General features: G+C 38.3%; 1 protein-coding gene across 6 annotated transcripts in view; it reads right to left on the bottom strand.

Moving 5' to 3' along the window:
• The window catches only part of LRRK2 (leucine rich repeat kinase 2), a 120,037-nt gene that overhangs the window by 75,163 nt on the left and 24,622 nt on the right, over positions 1-20,252 (bottom strand). For all 6 annotated transcript variants that reach the window (XM_073223795.1, XM_073223792.1, XM_073223793.1 and 3 more), the window contains 7 exons: positions 19,989-20,118; positions 17,588-17,712; positions 13,386-13,498; positions 8,429-8,573; positions 8,179-8,318; positions 3,870-3,998; positions 3,625-3,795 (listed from right to left, as the gene is read on the bottom strand). In XM_073223795.1, the coding sequence (XP_073079896.1) occupies positions 3,625-3,795; positions 3,870-3,998; positions 8,179-8,318; positions 8,429-8,573; positions 13,386-13,498; positions 17,588-17,712; positions 19,989-20,118 (953 nt within the window). The remainder of the gene's footprint in view (positions 1-3,624; positions 3,796-3,869; positions 3,999-8,178; positions 8,319-8,428; positions 8,574-13,385; positions 13,499-17,587; positions 17,713-19,988; positions 20,119-20,252) is intronic.

A 20,252-nucleotide genomic window follows, 5' to 3' on the forward strand; every position in this document is an offset into this window, starting at 1 on the left:
CCACAAAGAAATGCTTGATCTTTCAGTTGTCTACCTTGCCCTGAATGGGTGCAGAAAAAGGGGAGTGACCGTAGTAAGCAGAGAGAAGCCTTAGGAACGTGGAGCACAGCAATGTTGTATCAACTAGAAAATCAAAGTAACAGATAATGAAAATATTATATGTCAGGTATATAATAATCAAAACTACCTTATTTTGGACGAGTGCACAATAAGACGATCAAGGCTATTCAATCATGTGCCTATAAGGAAGGATATTCAGAACAAGGATGGGAGTCAAGTCTGCGGGCAGCGTGACGATGCTCCTTCCACTACCCAAAATTAAGGATTAAGAAAGAAAAGAAAACCTTAAAATCCAGGATACCAGGTCAGAGGAAGGAGGAGGTTGGAAGAAATTTCTGAATTCTCAGAATTAAAGTGTGTCCAAGGGATTTGAGGGGACAGTTGTGTGGTTTGATGGCACCAACTTAATGCCCATGAGCTTCCAGGACCCACCTGGAACCCGATCTCTCCAGAGCCTGTAGTTCTTATCTTTTTTAGATATGACCAAGCCACAGTGCCATATAAAATTTTTCTAAAACCCCACTGTTCCAGGACATTCCCCCAAACACAACATACAATTTTTCAAACCTCATTACCTTCCTTTATGCTGTTTCTGTGGTCCTCAATGTCCAGTTGTCACCCAGCAAAAAGACACGCTTTGAAGGAACAGCTTCAAGATTTCTAACACAGGAAGTCCTTGCTTCCAACTCCCAGGCCGCACACCCACTTCCTCCTCCAGCTCCCATCCCGTCTGTTGAACACAGCCCTCAGCACCCTGAGCCAGGCGTGCCTACGTGTTTCCTAACGAGTGAAAGGCATGGACGCTGTTGCAATTCAGCCTGTACCTCTGCAACCTAGCACAATGCCCAGGAAATAGATTTGACTGGCAAATTACTAAAATCATCTTTAAGGGCCCACGTGGAACATAAAAGGAAGGAAGGAAAACAGGGAGTGAGGCAGAGAGGAAAAGAGGAAGGGACAGAGATGGAGGGACCAAGGGGCCAAAGATCCCAACAGAAATGCCTTTTCTGAAGCCCAACAGACTTTTATCTTTGAATTACGGCACTTACTGCCCGCCGTATATTAAGGCGGTTTCTGTTCTGTCCCCACTCCTCTCCCAGTACACACTTAGAAACCGTCTTGAAATAGGGAACACCTTTTATATACTTAACTAATTATAAATAGCACTGTGCTTCCCACACAGAAGACGCCCAATACAGAAGGTGTTTCCCTTGAGGATGCAAATGAGCCAAGCTGCCTGTAGGCATACGGTGCCCTGAAGAGAGATGCATGTAAGAAGGTACGCAGACAAAAGCGATGAAACTATGGCATTCCAACTTCATCAGAGGCGAAAGACCCCGCTCAGAAATACAGGTTTACATTTAAATAATAATGAAGATAATTCAGAATATAATAAAAGATCGTCAAAAGTGTAATTTATCATCCTTTACACTCTTTTCTCCCACATTCTAATTTATAATGAATCCAGCTCCTCATCAAAACCAAGTATTTCAAACCTGCAGTCGAGAATGAAGGCGCCCTCCCACCACCGCCCTCACCGTGAACCTGCTGTGCACGCAGGACGTGGAAGCAGGTGCTCGGGAGGCAGATTTCCTGCCACCGGCCAGGACGGGGTCCTTAGGCAACTTGCCTGATCTCTTGGCGCCTCAAATCCTTACCTGTGCTTTGGGGGTTATAGCAGAACCCCTTCCTCAGGTTGCTGTAAGGGTCAGAGTGTGTAGAGGGGTGACAGCAGCACCCAGGGGGTTCAGACTTCATTATACTTGTTTTTCCCTCCATGTTTTGAGGGGCTTTATCTTCTGGTCTCTATTCACGCATTGTCACCCCATATTCATCTTCCATATGCTTCTCTACCAACCGTGTACATCATTGCATTCTCCTCAGAAAGCCTAACAGATTAACTCCACCCCTGTTCTGAATAACCCTTCCTCATACAGCACTGACACATGATGAAATAGCCTTGATTATCTTATTTTGTGCTAATCCAATGTAAGGTAGTTCCGGTTAACGTATTGACAATATTTAATCAAAACGTACTTATTAGATACAAATAATCTCTGACAACTATGATAAATTCTTTCAATTTTATACACCCATGGATGTAACGATCTGATTTTTAAGAGCAAAAGATATGGAGAAGTGCATTAAGTTCAAAAGAAAGCGGGAAGAAAAATGAAAGCTTTTTGCATAGAATGATTTGGGTAAATTGAGGCATAAGTAGGAGCATGTCGGGTGGGGAACGCGGAGCAGCACGTGCAGCTGCTCTGGGGAACGTGGACTGCCTAGGGACAAATCTGAACGGGAAGTTTCCTTTTGGTCCTTTGGCATATCTGGGTAACACTAAAGCAAGGATCTATAGATCACACAGGTATACAATAGAAATGTCTTAAATTTTTCAGGGATATAATTTAGTTACCTTTACTAATAGAGAAGCAACTATTTTCAATGTTCTTTCTTAAATGAAGTTAGGCTAGATTTAAATAATTTGATTATTTATTTGGTTTTAATGCATAAATTACTTGTGCATGAACATGAGTTACCAGTTCGGTTTCTTTTTACGTAGATTGCTAATTAGTACTGACTTAATCTTACAGTGGACAAATTGATTTGAATACGTAGGCACGTAGGAAATGAAATAAAGCCAGCTTTGAAGTTATTTAATAATGTATATTATATCACAACATAATTGTCTTATGAGAAATACTATTAAATTTCTTGAAAATATCCATGGTGCTACCTGAAGGCTACTTTCAAACTCTAAAATTTATACAATGAAGGCAAACTTGAAATACTATGTAACACACTTCAGTAAATACTTACTCAGTTCACACTGTAGGTAAAATAGTGAGTTAGATATTCTGAATGGCATAAAGATGAACATTGTGCATTCCTACTTTCATATCACTCACAAAACATGTAAGAGGTAGGACCTAATTGCCGTGGACTGAGGGAAGTAAGGCTTGAGTTTGCATGGCCGTAGGGGTGAGGACTTGGGTTGGCTGTGAGGGAAGAGCAGAACAGTTAGACGGGGGTGTTGGCACGGTGCCCTAGGGGAGGAGGGAAAGGAAGGCACGGCCCAGGGCTGCACAACTGCCTCGGTGGCCAAGGTAGGGGACACCGATGTGAACAGCGCCCCCCGATGTATGCAGGACACAGCCCACCTGACCACAGGTAGTAGCCCTGAAGGTAGAACTTTCTAGACAGAGGAACTGCTAACAGAGAAAATGGTTGAAAAATGATCAAAACAAAACAAAACCTTATGTCATGCGGAGTGTGGCTTCAGAACAATATGTACAGAGATGCACAGTAGGAGACACATCAAAAGTTACTTATCAACCTAACAAGTTAGGTAAACAAGTAAAATAAAGGGTGAGATTGGATAAAACCTAATGGATCCTCTTACCTTTGAAATTCTGTAAATCTAAACTCCTACTACAAATTACAAGCAGTTGTGCAATAAACTGCTAAATTCTGTAGCCAGGAAGAATAGGATGTAAGTGAGAGCTATTCGGTGGTGAAGTCAAATTACTGAGAAAAGACAAAAGCCAGGCCTTGAATATTTACCTGACAAATTAAAGAAGTTCCTTCCTTTGTTCTGTTGGCATCCGCTCCCAACAGAAGCAGGCATTCCACCATGATGCTGTTATTCTGATCACATGCTCTCTCTAGCATCACACATTTTAACTCATCATCGATAGCTAATTTTGCGAAGCACTTGCAACAAAGGTGTAGAAACTAAAACAAACAGAAATGAGGATTAAAGCCAGCTAAACCTGCAACAGTTAGCCCCCAGGGGGAAGACACGGTACCTGTTGAGCCTTTTGTTCCATGATGCTGGAAGCCATCTGATGGAATATCACTGAGTCAAAGGAATGATGCACCAGCAGCTCAGAAAAAGACACTGACAATTCCAGTATTGCCAATATTGTCTGAAATCCCTGGAAGTGCGACCGAAAATAATTATAATAATATAAGCAATCATGGGCAAAAAAAGAATAAATAAATAATACAAAATAGGGTTTGTATATGATACTTAAACCCTAGGGTATTCGCTTAACTAAGTAGGTACATTTATTGGGTTTGTACCTTAAAGCTGTGCGTCTTGGAGCAATCCTATAAATACACCTCATTTCTAAGACATGTAGCTGGCACACAGAGAATAAAATGCTAGTTAACAAATCATCATTTAACAAAGCAGAAAAAATACCTAAGCCACTGAAATTTGGCTTTTAAAGATCCCTATCTGAAGCAATACCTACAGGATGAAAGCCAAATATTAATCAGGACTAGAAGAGCAAAGTTAGCAGGGCTATAGACCCAAATAGGCTGGTCATATGCATTTTTATTGAAGATTAGGTTCTCTAGATAGCCCAGTATTTCCCCAACACTTTTGCACTTTCTTCTGAAATTTTAACCTCAAACAGATAAATGTGAGCTCTGAGATTTCATACATGTTGACTGTGTTTAAGAGAAGCTCTGAAGATACTCTGAGGTTTACATCCTCCTAAGCAAATTATTTATAAAGAACTGATCAGTCACCCCACAGTTTTTAGAACCGCCTCACACATACTCCTAAGAGTTGTCTGGCTTCTCCAACTATATGATGTTTTAGGAAAAGAATGAACTTTGTATTTTACTTTTATTTAGCTTGGGTAAACTCATCAAAGATCAACTAAGGTTTTAAAATATTTATTATCTTTTAATATATTAATGAAATCATCTAAATATTAAAATTATTATTTTGCATTCTTAAGATGCTAAGTTTCTAGAACTACTGACATTTGATAAGAGAAGTAATCTTAGTTTATGCCTGACAGAGGGACAGGTGGGCTGTATACCTCCAGAGCAGAGGTCCCTGCAGACTCAAATGAACTGAGCAAAGGAGGTAATATTAATGTGTAGGAGGCACATAATTCAAATTAAAAACTTATAAACCCTGAACTGGCAAAATAAATCTGTCGTCAGGCATATTTCAGCCCACTGGTCAATAGTTTACAACCTCTACTATACAGATCCTAAAATTTATGCCTAGATAAATTAATACTGAGTAACCAGTGGCTCCATACATGCACAAAATCATTTCCTTTCCCTAGGATTATCTTAAATCAATTCCAGTTTTGCTTTAAGCATCTGAAGCTGAGACACAATATAAAAAAACTGATTTATAAAAAGCATTGTTGTTTTTAATTTAAGATTGTATGCTCAGCATTTTATAATGAAAAACTTTGCATACAATCTCTCATTTACTAATAATGTCTATGCAAAGGCTGAAGACTAGACATTTTTATTCCTGGTCAGTGTTACCATCTATAAAAATATTTGCTGAGTGTGGTTTATGAAAGTTGAAAACTCCATTAACTAAAAAAATCACAACCAAGGCAGAAACTCTGAAGGAAACTATTTATCTTGTTAACATTAAAAAAGAAAAAACACTCAACAATGTGAGTATAGATGGAATGTACCTCAAAATAAAAAAGCCCATATATGACAAACCCATAGATAACATCATACTCAACAGTAAAAAGCTGAAAGATTTTCCTCTAAGCTCAGGAACAAGGCAAGGATGACCAATCTTGCTAGGCTAATTCAACATTGTACTAGAAGTCCAATCCACAGCAATTAAGTAAGAAAAAGAAATAAAAGGCATCAAATTGGAGAGGAAGAAGTAAACTGTCACTATATGCAGAAGACATGATACTATATTATAAAACTAAAGACTCCACTGAAATACTATTAAAACTAATAAATGAATTCAGTAAAATGGCAGGACACAAAATTAATACACAAAAATCTGTTGCATTTCTATACATTAATAAAAAGCTAACATAAAGAGTAATTAAGAAAACAACCCCATTTACAACTGTATCAAAAAGAATAAAGTACCTAGGAATAAATTTAACCAAGGAGGTGAAAGACCTATACCATGAAAACTGTTAAGATGCTGATGAAAGAAATCGAGATAACACAAATAAGTGAGGAGAGATGCCATGCTCACGGATTGGAAGAATTAATATTGTTAAAATATCCATACTTCATAAAGCAATCTACAGACAGATTCACTGAAATCCCTATCAAAATATCAATGGTATTTTTCACAGAACTAGAATAAAGAATTTTAAAATTGTATGGAATCACAAAAGACCCTGAATCACCAGAGCCATCATGAGAAAGATGAACAAAGCTGGAGGTATCATATTTCCTGATTTCAAACTATGTATTACAAAGCGACAGCAATCAAAACAATATGGTATTGGCACAAAAACAGACACACAGATCAATAGAACAGAAAAGAGTCCAGAAATACACCCATTCTTGTACAGGCAATTAATCTATGATGAAAGAGGCAAAAATATGCAATAGGGAAAAGAGCCTCTTTAGTAAGTAATGTTGTGAAAACGGGACAGCTATGTGCTAAAGTGTGAAACTGGACCACAATCTTACACCATAAACAAAGACCAACCCAAAATGGATTAAATGCTTGAATATAAGACCTGAATCATAAAACTCCTAGAAGAAAACAGACAGTAAGCTCTTTGACATCAGTCTTAGCAATATCCTCAGGCAAAGGTAACAAAAATAAAATGAGCAAATGGGATTACATCCAACTAAAAGGCTTTTGCACAGTGGAGAAAACTATCAACAAAGCAAAAAGGCAACCTGCTGAATGGGAGAAGATATATGCAAATCACTCATCCAATAGGGGTAATGTCCAAAATATATAAAGCACTTACAGAACCTATTACCAAAAAAATAAACAACCTGATTAAAACAGAGGACATCAAAAGATATTTTCCCAAAGAAGGCATACAGATAATTACATGAAAAGATGCTCAACATCAATAATCACCAGGGAAATACAAATCAAACCACAATAAGATATCACCTCACACCTGTCCAATCAGGTATGTATCAGAAAAGACAAACGATAACATGTATTGGTGATGGTGTGGAGAAAAGGGAACCCTCATGAACTGTTAGTGGGAATATAAATTTGTGCGGCCACCATGGAACACAGTATGGAGCTTCCTCAACAAATTAAAGATGGAACTACAATCCAGCAATTCCATTTCTGGGTAGTTATCTGAAGAAAACGAAAACAACAATTTAATATATATATATATATATGTGTGTGTGTACAACGGAGTATTAGTCAACCATAAAGAAAATCAAATCTTCCAATTTGCAGCAATAAAGATGGACCTAGAGGGTATTATATTCTGGGAAATAAGTCAGACAGAAAGACAATTTCTGTACATTTTCATTTACATGTGGAATCTAAAAAACAAATGAACAAACAAATGCTGTTGGTTACTGGAGAGGGGAAGGGTCGTGGGGTGGGAAAAATAAGTGAAGGGGATTAAGAGGTTATCCCATTATAAAATAAATATGTCAAGGGTGTGTAATACATCAGATAGGGAATAGTCAATAATATTGTATTAACTGTATGGTGACAGATGGAAACCAAACTTATTGCATGGATCATTTCATAATATATAAAAATATTGAATCACTAGGAGGTACACTTGAAACTAATGGGAGATTGTCGATTACACTTCAATTAAAATAAACACAAATGTATGTACATACATGATGGGTGGACCTGAAACAACTTATTTTTAAGTCTCTCTTGAATTAACCCTAATCCAGTATCTTTGATTCCTTATAAGGATAGGTATTACACATCACATTTTTAATTTTGCTTCATGAAAAATATTTAAAATATTGCTTCACTGCAAGAAAAAAAGTAAGGGGCAAAATTACTAGAGGTAAGCAGCCCCAAATAAAACACAGAGAATGACAAACTTCAGAATATTTCTAACTTCTATTTATCTAAAATCTAAGCAAATAAAGCTCAGCCAGCTGGAATTTCTTTAGCACATTCTTTACACTTTCATGGACAAGATAAATTGCAAATGAGCACGCTGATTTTAGAGATTTAATAATGAAACACAGGATCATTAGAGATGCAATCCAATTCTCTTCACCTTCTAACAACAAAATGACAAATGGTTTTCAATTAACTAGAATACTCTCATTAATACAAAGTGGAAATTACACCCACTGCTCTGAAAGAAATTTTCACAAGATCTCAAATACCCTTCGAGATAATGCACATACTTTAATCTGTACTTCAGCAATATCCTTAAATCGCTGTAAACTGGAAACCAGAATTTTTGCCACCAGATGTCCAGTTCCTACATGTAAATTCTTCTTTGTAACCAAACATCCTATAAGACTCAAACCCAGACACTGAATTTCTAGAATAAATGGGGAAAAAAACAAAATGAATTGTTTTAAACCTCAAAACTGAAGAAAAAATTTAAAGACATACAACTGACCAGCCAAAGGCTGAGTTCAAACTGCCGACCTTGGTCATCCGGATACATCTGCAGCGTGTGCAGCACCAAATCCATAGCTCCTTCCAGGGGTAACGCCTCCCGCGCATCAGGGAAATGCGCTATAGAAGACAGTACTCTCAATCCACATTTCTGAATCCCAGGATTTCCAATGAACTAAAATCAGAAGGACAATTAAGAGTATTTTCAGTAAAAAATGAGTCAACAGTGACCTTAGTTAAAGGCAGTTACAGATTGATAAAAATAAAATCTAAGTGGTCTAAGATTAGTACCCTTGATTCTGCTTTATGTTGCTTTATTTTTATTTATTATTAAAGAGCTAACATTTTAATCCCTAAAGTCATACAGACTGTGCGTTGCAGAGATGAGACCAGACCAGGAATGTTTGATCCCCTGGTAAAATGCAATCTGCCTTCCCACCACGGGAGATACTATTCGAGAATTTACTCTTCCCTCTGTTTTCACATTCTTTATCTTATTCTACTCAACATCCTCATGCAACGGATTCACCAAACTTTAAAGATTCAGAAATGAAAGTTCCGGTCACACAGCTAATCGGTGTCAGGCCTATAAACACATGGGATCACCTCCAACTAGAAGGCTTTTGCCCAGTGAAGGAAACTATCAGCAAAGCAAAAAGGCAACCTGAATAGACCTGAATATAATACATGTGCCTGCCTTAAAGGCCCAGGATCCTGACCACTACCTCCTCCCAACTTTCCATCTCGATTCCTCCAGATGATGTGACATGTTTTACAGGTAATCTAACAGGGGCCTCTTCTTTTCCAGGCCACCCTACTCACTGACTCAGGAGAAAACACTCAACGCATTTCCCAACCGCCTGACAATCACAGTCACACCCCGTCTTTTGACATTGGTGACACACACTAACTCCGACACTGTAGGGGTGAGATGAAAAGCAACTTAGGAAGCATGGTTATAGAGCTGAATGCAAATATTTTTAACTTTGTCAATGTAGCATTAATTCAGTGAACAGAGGTTGGTGAGAAAACAGGCAGAGATAGTTTAAGACATTGTGAATACTTTGATTTCCTCATCTTTTATAATCAGAGGTCAAGATACTTTTAAGTCTAATAGTGATAACATTAACCAAGATTTATTGAGTGCATGCTATATGCCAGGCATTGTACTGAGTACATTACATGAATTGTCTCATAAAAATCTTCATGATAGCCCTATGTGAAAAACCATTTATTATCTCCATTTTATAGATAATGAAGCCAAAACTTTAACGTGTTCAGGGTACATTAGTCTGGAGATGGTAAAGCCAGATTTCAACCCAGATACCCTGATTCCAGGGCCCACAGTCTTAACCATTTGACAGTTTTGTAGAGTTAAAGCTCTAAAAGCAAATCTATTTTGAGTGAGAAAGGGGTGAGAGAAGATACAAAGAAATGGAAATATACTCGTTTCATCAGAAAGCATGCATAATGTGTTAACTTATGTGAAGGGGAAAAATGGATACCTAAGTGATACATTCATATTCACGAAATATTGGAGGTTTTTCCATAGCCATATGTTAGGAATCTCACCTCGTTGCTTTTAATCCCTATACAGAATCACATAATTTGGAAATAATGTAATTTATGTCATTAGAATCTATTATGGTGACTATATTGTCAGGACAGACTAAATTAAGCTGAGTTAACAACCCCAAAATTTCATAGGCTGAAGAAAACATTCAAGTCTTGTTCATGCTCTGTGAGCCAGAGGCCTATGCTCATCAGTCACTCCAGGACCTCTGCTGATGGGACAGCCTCCATCGCAAACATGACAGGTCACAGGGCCTGACGCGGTGTTCGGAGAGATGCCTCCACAGCCATGGAAAGCTGGGTCCAGAAATGAAAAAAGTAACCTCCACTTGCAACTCCTTTGCCAAAGCCAGTCACACGCTCCAGTCTAACTGCAAAACAGCCGACAAATACCGTCCTAGAATCCCCAGCAGGTGGAGAACTGAAACACCTGGCAGAAAGCACTCACGACTACCGCGTAAGGATTTAGTTGGTTGCCGTTTTTCTTACTGCAATCATGCCACAGTGAACGTTCCCATCTCAAGAAATCTTTGTGTACATGCACAGGTTTCTCGACATCACAAATTCTTAAGAATAGAACTGCTGATCAGAAAACATGTCCTTTTTAATTTTGACACGTATTACTTAGTTTCCCCCAACCCAGCTTTTCCGTCTGTAACATATTACTTTAATAATGATTCTACTTGAGACCCCTTTGATACATTTATATGCCTAATTCATTTTTACTAGTGAATCTCATCCACCTGTCACATATTTTGGCAGAATGAGGCAAAATTGTCGCTTCCCTCACTTTCTCCAAATGGCTGAAGAGTGGGTTACCACAACAGAAGTTACCGAGCACTCTGTGTCCCCCGGCGGTGGGAGGAGATCTTACTCAACTGAACACGTGTAGTTGAGCCTGTTTCTTGAGTCACCATTGTGTGGTTCTGATCTATCTCCTCTGGTGCCAATAGCAACCATTTTAATTCCCAAAGTTTTATAATAGATTTGATAATCTGATAGAGTTAGATCATACTAATTATTCTCTTTCTCCAAATTCTCCTGGTTACGCATGTGTTTTATTTAATTGTTCAAAATGTTACACTAGCTTACCTAGTTTCAGAATATGCTACTGCTATTCATATTACAGGTTCAGAAATAGCAACTAATTTTCTTTTTTTTTTTAAATTAGTCATTTTATCCAAAAAGAAGGCATGTGCTCACATGTATTCCATGCTAGCTTTATACCTGTCAGGCGAATTTCATAGTTTTTCTAAGAGTTGCCTCATAAACTCTTTTGTATACTCGTAATTTTTTTCTTTTGTCACTGATGCTTTTGCAGAGGACTGTCTCCTTCACTACATACTGCTCACAACTGGAATAAATGGCTTCAGTATTTAAACGGGGTGCATTTTCCTTCAAGGGTTTTGTGAAACACTCAAGTTCTTTGATTTGTGTCCATTTGTTCAGAAGCCTGGTTCGAGCTTGTGCGTCCCCCGGCTGGAAACAGCAGTAGCGTCCTGCATACAAAGCACAGACACGGCCAAAATGCCGAGAGCCCTATTTTCTACTCTGTTCTCCGGAAACCATTCTAGACAAATAAATCTCTCTGGAACAGGTGACTGGAAGTGTCCGTGTGTCGGGAAAGCTAAAAGGTTCAAGCATCAATGGAATGTCAATGTTCCAGACAGAGTTTAACTTCCATCTGAATGTTGCTGGAATTTTATAAATATCCAAACTTTGATTCACTTTAACAAATACTTTTCATAGTCTTTGCACTGCAAATCTCAGTTGATCTTCAAATTCCACCTTCCTTGAAATTCTGCATGCCAACAACAGACTTATTTTTAATGGCAATTCATGTCATGTGTCTGCAGTATTTGCACCTAAAATTTCTGATGCTTTGTAACATTTATTGAGGGTGAGACACGCGGTCACAGAATTTTAAACCTGAAGAAATACCAACATTCACCTTTTGGAGCATTTTTTCTCAATCTTGGTGAAGGATTAGAGGAATTACACAGGAGAGATTTTTTAAAACACTGTCACTTCTGTTTCCCACGACATGTTTCCTCCCTGCCCCCAAATGACAGTCACTGTTTTACCGAGATGATGTGTGTCACCACCCAGATGCTGCCATGGAAAAAAGTGGGGAGGGCTTCTCAACCACTCTTTCAGACTACAGAGCACAGCACCCTCTGGGAGCTCAGGGATTTTCCCGGCATCGTGGTGCTTAGTGGCCGAACTAGGTCCCACGATCCCAGCTCCTTCTATTCCATCACACTCATATCCAGTAACTTCAGGAAAGATGGGCTAAACAGATTCAGTTCTATAACGCTTTTCTGGTACCTACTACTTCTAACCAACACATGCCATAAATAAAATTAACAGCTCCCTCTTCTAGCTCCTAGAGTAACATAGAGCCAGTACAGCCTGTAAGTGCTACTGTAGAGCAACTGGTTTTATGCATGCCTGCTATTTCCCTAGCCAGATAACAAGATCCTTGACAATGGGATATAAAACATACTCATTTTCTGTCTTCCCACTGCCTACCACAGTTCCTTCCACATACTTAATTTCCATCAAATATTTCTGCAATTAAATTCAACCCATTATATTGCAACACTCAAGAATCATATTGTGATTTGAGTACAAATGACTCCTATATCTCACAGACAATTACATTGTAAAGTTCGGTTTAAATTGAACATTTAAAGGAGATCTCTCTGCAGGGTATTCTAATTGATTCATGACATTTTTCAAAGCATACTAAATCACAAGGAATCATTTCCATTAATCACCTTGATGGCTCTCTTCCTGCCATGAAACATTAACCCTACTTATTCTTTACATCATCATCCACGTCTTTTATAAAGAACCATTCATCTATGTTCAACTTCCAAACCATAGTTCCATCCATACCTTTTGCCCTGCACAGTATACATGTAATTTTCCTCTTCTCCTTTTTCATAGTATGATGAATGATTATATTAATTATAATTTTATTGTGAATGTACATAAATATGTAAATATCTAAAAATGGGAAGACAGTACACACCGAGCCATTTCAGAGCTTATCTCTGAAGAGGGCAGTGAGCATAAGCACAAGGACTCAGAGACTTTTATGTTGAGCGCTTGGTGTCTGTGTGGACTGAACCAGCGTGGGACCAAAAAAGAAAGACAGGCTGCCCGGAAGACAGAGAAAACAGCAGCCATGGCTCCTGACAGCGCTGCTGAGGCCTGGCTGCACAGCTAGTGCTTCAGTTCTTCGAGCAACTCGAGTGGATGCTGCCAGCCAGCAGGACGACTCATCTGTGTCTGCAGGTGATGGTACACTTCTCTTAGCTGGAACACTTAAAGCTAAAAAAGCTCCTGTTTCCCCAAAATCCATATTCTACTTGACAGTATAGAGACAGCAAACTTGTACTATACATACCCTATTCAAAGCTCCTAGGACCAGTTTGTGAATATCATGCCTGAAACACTGTTTTTTGACCATATTTAACTTCTGTTGATATTCAGTATCTTCTCTGGATTCTTCTGGCACACCTGAATACAAAAATACACAAATAAATGTTTTTCTCATGAAGCTATAAGCTAATCGGATTGTCACTTGTTAGGAATGATCATTACACATATTGAACTCTTTTCTAAGACATGGTTCTTTATAAAAGAAACCCTTACCTTTAGAAACCCTTACCTTTAAGGAATTTATAAAAGCTGTTCATCATTAGGTATAAAATAAATACAACGTGTGGATGTTTATTGGATTTAAAGTAGCAAGAAGTTACTATGGTGGAAGAATTTTCTGCAGCAAACACTTTCTCTTTTTGTGTGAATAGGCTGTATTCAAACAAGAAGCTCAATTTGTATGCAACAATGGATAATTTGAAAGAAGCTCAAAGTTATTTGGACTACACTATCAAAAGGTCAGAGATGAAATACAGACCTAAAAGAGCAGTCAGAATAGTGAGAAGAAAAAAAGATTTTAGTTTCAGTATCATGATGGTAAAGAGCATGTAGTTTTATTAGAAGCATTCTCAGACTGCAGAATAGTATTAAGCTACTTAAAGGAAACATTCCTCATTAAGCTACATTATAGCTCAACTATCTCTACACCACTGAGAAGCAGGAAGCCAAAAAATATTGGTTACACAGTAGAATGTATAAGTAAACCTGTTATGAATGAATGTTTCCAAAACCTATGCCTATAGACATAGTTATTAATAAGCAATCCCTTATAATCTTTCTCTTCAATAATTTGTATTAACACAAACTATAAATTGGCTGCACAGCTTTTCATTTACTTAACAAAAATGTGAACCCCAACGACATGCCAGGGATCTTGCTTCGTGCTGGGAACGCCACGGTGAATAAGACAGGCTGATCTCCACCCGTCTGTAACTTTCAGTCCTCGTTTTTAAATTTATTCCAACAGGTTCTGACATTCCCTGTAGCCAAATAATCCTGGGTAAGTCACTTAAACTCTCTGTGTCTTATTTGCAGCGCCCAAAACATTAATTTCTGAGGCTGCCCAATTACATCATAGGCAGATATAACTGCTAAAAGCAGGCTTGTTGAGTAGTAAAAACTTCATGCCACAAGTAGTAAGTCTTATTAAACATCTGATTTCATCTATGGTCTTTGTTATATCATTGGAGGCTCTACTGTCTAGAATGCATGTAATTTCCTTTCCACATGATAGTAAATAACTGAAATTCTGGACTGCAAACTTGCTGAGGGTGGGATCCATAAGCTAATCATCTCCAAAGTGCTTTAGATCTAACAGCTGTTTGGGGAAGTGCTTATTCTAGAGTCAGGCTGCACAGCTTGAATACCTGACTGCATTATATAAGCTGTGTCCTTCAGATCTCTGTGTTGTATGCCTCAATTTCATCGTCTGTAATAGCACACAAAAAATGTAGTTTTCTGCCTGTGGGTTACTGAGAGAATTTATAAAGCTTGTGCAGGTGAACACTCCACATAACAACGGACATGTTCTAATTCCTCCAAACCATCAGTATTGTTGTTATTAACTATAAATACATGGATTTTAATATCCTCCTAAGTCAAATTCAGCTTCCCTTTTGTTTTTATGGATGTGGTTTTATATAATCACTTCCCTCTATTCATTTTTCAACTTGCATGTGTCTGTTTTTAAAGAATTTTACATTATTTTCTCTAGAAGTGACACTAAGCTAAGAAAGAACAAGTCAAATGAAACTTAATTAAAATAACTGGGTCTTTATTATTTATTAAGTAATAAAGCAGAAGGTTCTATGACTTCTGCAAGTGAGGGTATAAAGGAGGAGGAAACGAACAATACTAGATTGAAGAAACTTAAGAGCTGCAACGCTGGATGCAATAAGTGGTCCTCAGTTGCATATAGAAGTCCATGAATTTGCTATAATGCAAATCTGTTTCAATTAAGAAAATCTGAATATGGTCTAGTTAATCAATGAATATGTGTACATTGAGAGATCTTATAAGCACCTGGCTCAACTGAATATGCTCAAACCAAAATCATATTCAACCTCAAAACTACAGGGGTACTGATACATTTTTACTCACAATATACAGGATAGTACGGTGTGGTGTGGTGTGGTAACATGGTGTGGTAACATAGAGTGAAGTAGATGGTTAAGACTTTACCTAATAGAGAAATGTGTTTATATAGTGAAATGTGTATAAAATATATCTATGACTATTTATTTTCATAGTTCCATATAAACCTAAAATTATAAAAGTATTTTCAAGGGCACCCCTTTAATACATCTAAACATCATTGTAAAAAACCATCATTTATCATTTAAAGCCATCATTTCATACATCTAAATGATTATTGATTATCAATGTCATTTTAGGGTCAATCTCAGAACAAAGAAAGAAATATATTCAAAACTCAGTGCTGAACTAAAAGAGTGCTGTTTTATTAACTAACAAGTTAGGTTCTGAGTGTCTTTGGGTTATATTTAGAAGTCAAATCCACCCTCAAAAGAATAAGGTTGACACTTGAAGGATAATCAAAAGGGTTTTGTTTTGTTTTTTATGATCTACAAAGTTCAAAAAACTTGCACTATTTTTGAGCAAAATTATGTCTGTTAAATTACATCTCAAAAGTTGACTGATTACCATGAATGGGACATCATACTTCAAAATACATTGCTTGAATGGCTCTTTTATTCGAGTTACCAGGGGATTTTTAAAAAATGACTACAGAAAGCCCTCTCTGTGAAAAAGAGGTATACTTTGATACTCAGAAACATAAAATACTAATATGACTATAGACAATGGTAGATTTAGGAAGATTTCATTTAAAAAGGACAAACAAACAAAAAAAAAAACCCAGAGCTTCAAAAGAATTGGGAATTTCACAGAACAGCAACAAAATCAACACAACCCTGATACTCAGTGGGGAGATGGTCGCGTCAGATGTGTCCCCTCAGCGTCTCTCAGCCCCGTGCTGTCCTCTGCTCCCACTGCGGGGCCCCCACCGCATCTCACCTGACCCCGGGGGCCTCCCTGTAGGAGGCTCTCCCCTGCCAAGCACCCTCTGCACCATGGGGTTATTCTTCTAAGTTGCACACTGGTCGTCACTCTACCATTTTTAAACACCTCTACTGACTTCCATGAAAAAGTGCAAACTGCTCAGCGTTGTTCAAAGCTCTGCATTTTCAGGCCTCTGCCTGTCCCTGCACTTGGACCCCCAGGCCCTGCTCTCCGGGTACACCACGCTTCACTCACCCGAGACCACACGCCCTTTTCTCCTCTGTTTGCGACATCCTCTCGGTTTCCTGCCAGGTCAGCCTTGCTCACCCTTGAACTTCAAACAGCACAAACTCTGAGACCTACTCCTTTGATTTATTTCTGTCTCCATCAATACTCTCACGGCCTTAATATGATATGTAATATATATATAATAACGCCTCTCCTACTGTCCGATAATTATTTATATATCACCTGCCTCTAAGTGCCTACAGTAGACCAGTCACTCTCTCCTCATTCATCCTTCATACTTCTGCAGTCATCACACCGTTTAGAACATAAGAGGCACTTAATAACTATGTGATGAATGAATGGAGGAGCAGGTGTTTTAAGTGGACTTTGGAGGACAAATCAGGTCGCCCCGGAGGTAAGTAGGAGGCAGGGCAGGGAGGAGGGAAGCGACTGAGCTTAATGAGTAAAAGGCACGTGGTTCTAGCTGAGAAAGATTAATTCAACCACAGAGTAAAAGAAGGGCTGGAAAGAGGCGAGAGAGGGAATCTGAAAATTAGCCATTATTGTTGTTTAGACAAGGAAAAACAGAAAGCAAGCCTGGACTCGGTGATGGCAACAGATGTAGAAAAGAATGACCAGAAATGCACACTCTGTTTGGAGATAAAGCTCCACACTTTACATTTTAGTCATTGCTTGTGTAAATCAATGATCAAATTTCTCTTATTAAATTTTTATAAGTTCATCTGATTCTTTCACATCATCATTTTCCATCTCCTCTTACTTTCTGGCTGGTAGAAAGATGCACATTTGGCCGGCAGAAACGAACCCTTTAATTTTTGCCTAGAAAGTTTATAATTAATGAAAAGTCAAAACATCCGTTTAGACCGCCATCTCTTCCCATAACCGTTAACGTTAACTTACCTGGAACTAGAAAATGTAAAATAGCTCGAAGTGCCTCCATCTGCACGGGTAATGATGTCTCATGACTTTTCATGACTGTTAGAATTTTGGGGGCCATCGCTGCCATCGCATCCAGGGAAGTGTCACTGGAGATATAATATTGAAATGCTTACTAAAGGTACAACCGTATTCCATTGTACAAACACCTGTTTGAAGCAAGTACAGGAAAACAGAACCATCCTATTGTATCAGAAGCAGCTTTAGGAAAATGCATCTGAATTCAGTCATAGGAGAAGACATCATTTTAATAATTATTTGATTAAACTTCGACCTCAAGAGGTTGAATCACAATAACCTGAGAATTCTTTTATTTAGTGTCACAAAACTAACAACTTCCTTTTGAATTACTCGTGGTTCATTTGCAACAACCCTGGAGAATAAAGTGTTACTCGCATTTTCTAGATGAAGAATTTAGGCTCAAAGAGGTTCGATATCAAGGTCCTGCCACTAGAATGTCAGGGCTGGGATGCCAACTCGCCTGACGCCTGAGGCCAGCCTCTTCACAGCGTACCAACTGGCCTCTTCCAGGCCATCACTGGACTTCTTATACAGCATTCTTCATCAGTTTTTTGCATTAAAGTCGTGATTTTCTAAGGTAATTTAGCTATCCTTTCTCTTACATCTGAATAAATGCCGCTGGCCTAGATTTTAGCAGGTACTACAAACTTTAATACCAGCAGTCCTTGCTTGGCACGATGCCCCGTTAACTGAAACTGGTGCAATCAGAGCTGCATGTTTGCTTCACTGGGTTCTGTGGTCATGGAAATACAGTCCCTCTTTTCCACCTTACAGTCCCAGTGTGGACACGTCCCTCCCTTAGAGCTTCCCTTCTTTCATCACCCCCGCTGGGTCCACTCTGTTCCTTCCTCTGTTCCCTCCACACAGCCCTGCCCTGCATTAGCACACCGCGTCGCAGTGACCTGGTCACACACTGGGCTCCCATCAGAGACAATGAGTCTCCTGGGGGCAGGCACATGGTCAAACTGAACTCTGAATCCCCAGGACTGGAACAGCTCAAAATATTAATTGCCCAGAATCACAAACTGCAGGTTATTCCACTGTGTTTTGCCTCATTTATAAAGGTTCACATACTTCCAGGACCATAAAAACCACCATTTAAGATAAGCTTGCCATTTAACTATTTAAGAGCAACATTTAAATAAAAGAAATAAGACTCAAGGTATGATATATATAAACACAAATAGATTAGCTCAACTGAATGTTAAAGACATATAACCCCATTCCTTACAATCTGTAGATGGAATGCATACTGCTTATCATACTATGTGCATTTCATTTATTCATATTTAAAAACAGTATTAGTATGAACAGCTCTGATTACTGAGTGCTTAAAATACAGCAGGCATTATTTCAATCACTTTGTAAAAATCAATTTAACCCTTACATTATAAACTTAAAACTTATGAGATGGTTATTGCTATCCCTCTTTACCAGTGAGGACCCTAACATTCAGAGATCAAATCATTGGCTCCAATTAGTGGGACAGCCAGTGCATAAGATCACTTTCACTGCAATATCTGTGTCATCTACTTTTTCTTTTATACATGACAGTTTCCCATATAGCTCCTTTTTGTTTGAAATATACTCAGATGATTCCAGTTAATGGAATAACATCTATGCTTTGTATGCAGGACACAATTGCTGTCTCCAGCCAGGGAACTCACAAGCTCAAACCAGGCTTCTGATCAAACATCCTGCAGCTGACACCTTCGGTAGGTAATTCAGTATGGGTCTTTTAAACGGGTTTTATTTCTTTTAAGCCAGCAGTTCTGCACCCCCTACACTCGCCATCCCACCCAACCTCACCCCTTCAGCCACCCCAGGATTAGGTCTCTGTTTGTCATGAGCCAGCCATGGAATCTTACCATCTCTGGATTTGAATTAGATGTTATTAAAAGCTTCCTCAGCTAAGGAATGAAAGCAGGAAGAGGAGAAAAAGTTCATTCAAATGAAGGAATAACATTCAATATTAGTTGTAAAAAAGCACCAATTAGAAGCCACATCCTGCGTTTATCTTTTATGCTTTTCAGATTTACACAATAATTTGATAATCTGTTTGAAGTTCTGTACTGTATAATTGCCATTTTCCAAAACGGCACCAAGCATGAAGCACAAAAGCAAACCTTCACCCTATTTCTACAATCTCTATCACCCCTTTCAATGTTCAGATAAGTCCATGTAATAAGTCCATGATAACAGTCATATGAGGTTATATTACACAGCATTTCAGTCTTCAAATGCCTCATGCTTTTCTTTTCATTCTTAGAACTATGGTTGAATTATTGATATTCTACCTGGTCCAATATTACATATTCTGCACAAGTCCATGCATCTATATTACCTTCCTTCAAAAAGTTGATTTAGCATTTTACAGCCACTTTCCGCAACTTCAGGAGAATGTATATGCTTCTGCATCAACTCCGATACATTCAGGTATATTCCTTTTGACAACAGGATTTTTCTGAAGTTATCTACAAGATTTTTTTAAAATGTTACTAGTGAAAAGTGGAAGTTATGAAATACTTTTCATAATTTCGTAGTAAGACACAGAATATTAAGATAGTCCAAATTCATAGGAAAGTACATGTAAGTAAATTATATTTCA

This window comes from Manis javanica, chromosome 15, assembly GCF_040802235.1.
Source record: "Manis javanica isolate MJ-LG chromosome 15, MJ_LKY, whole genome shotgun sequence".
NCBI lineage: Eukaryota > Metazoa > Chordata > Mammalia > Pholidota > Manidae > Manis > Manis javanica.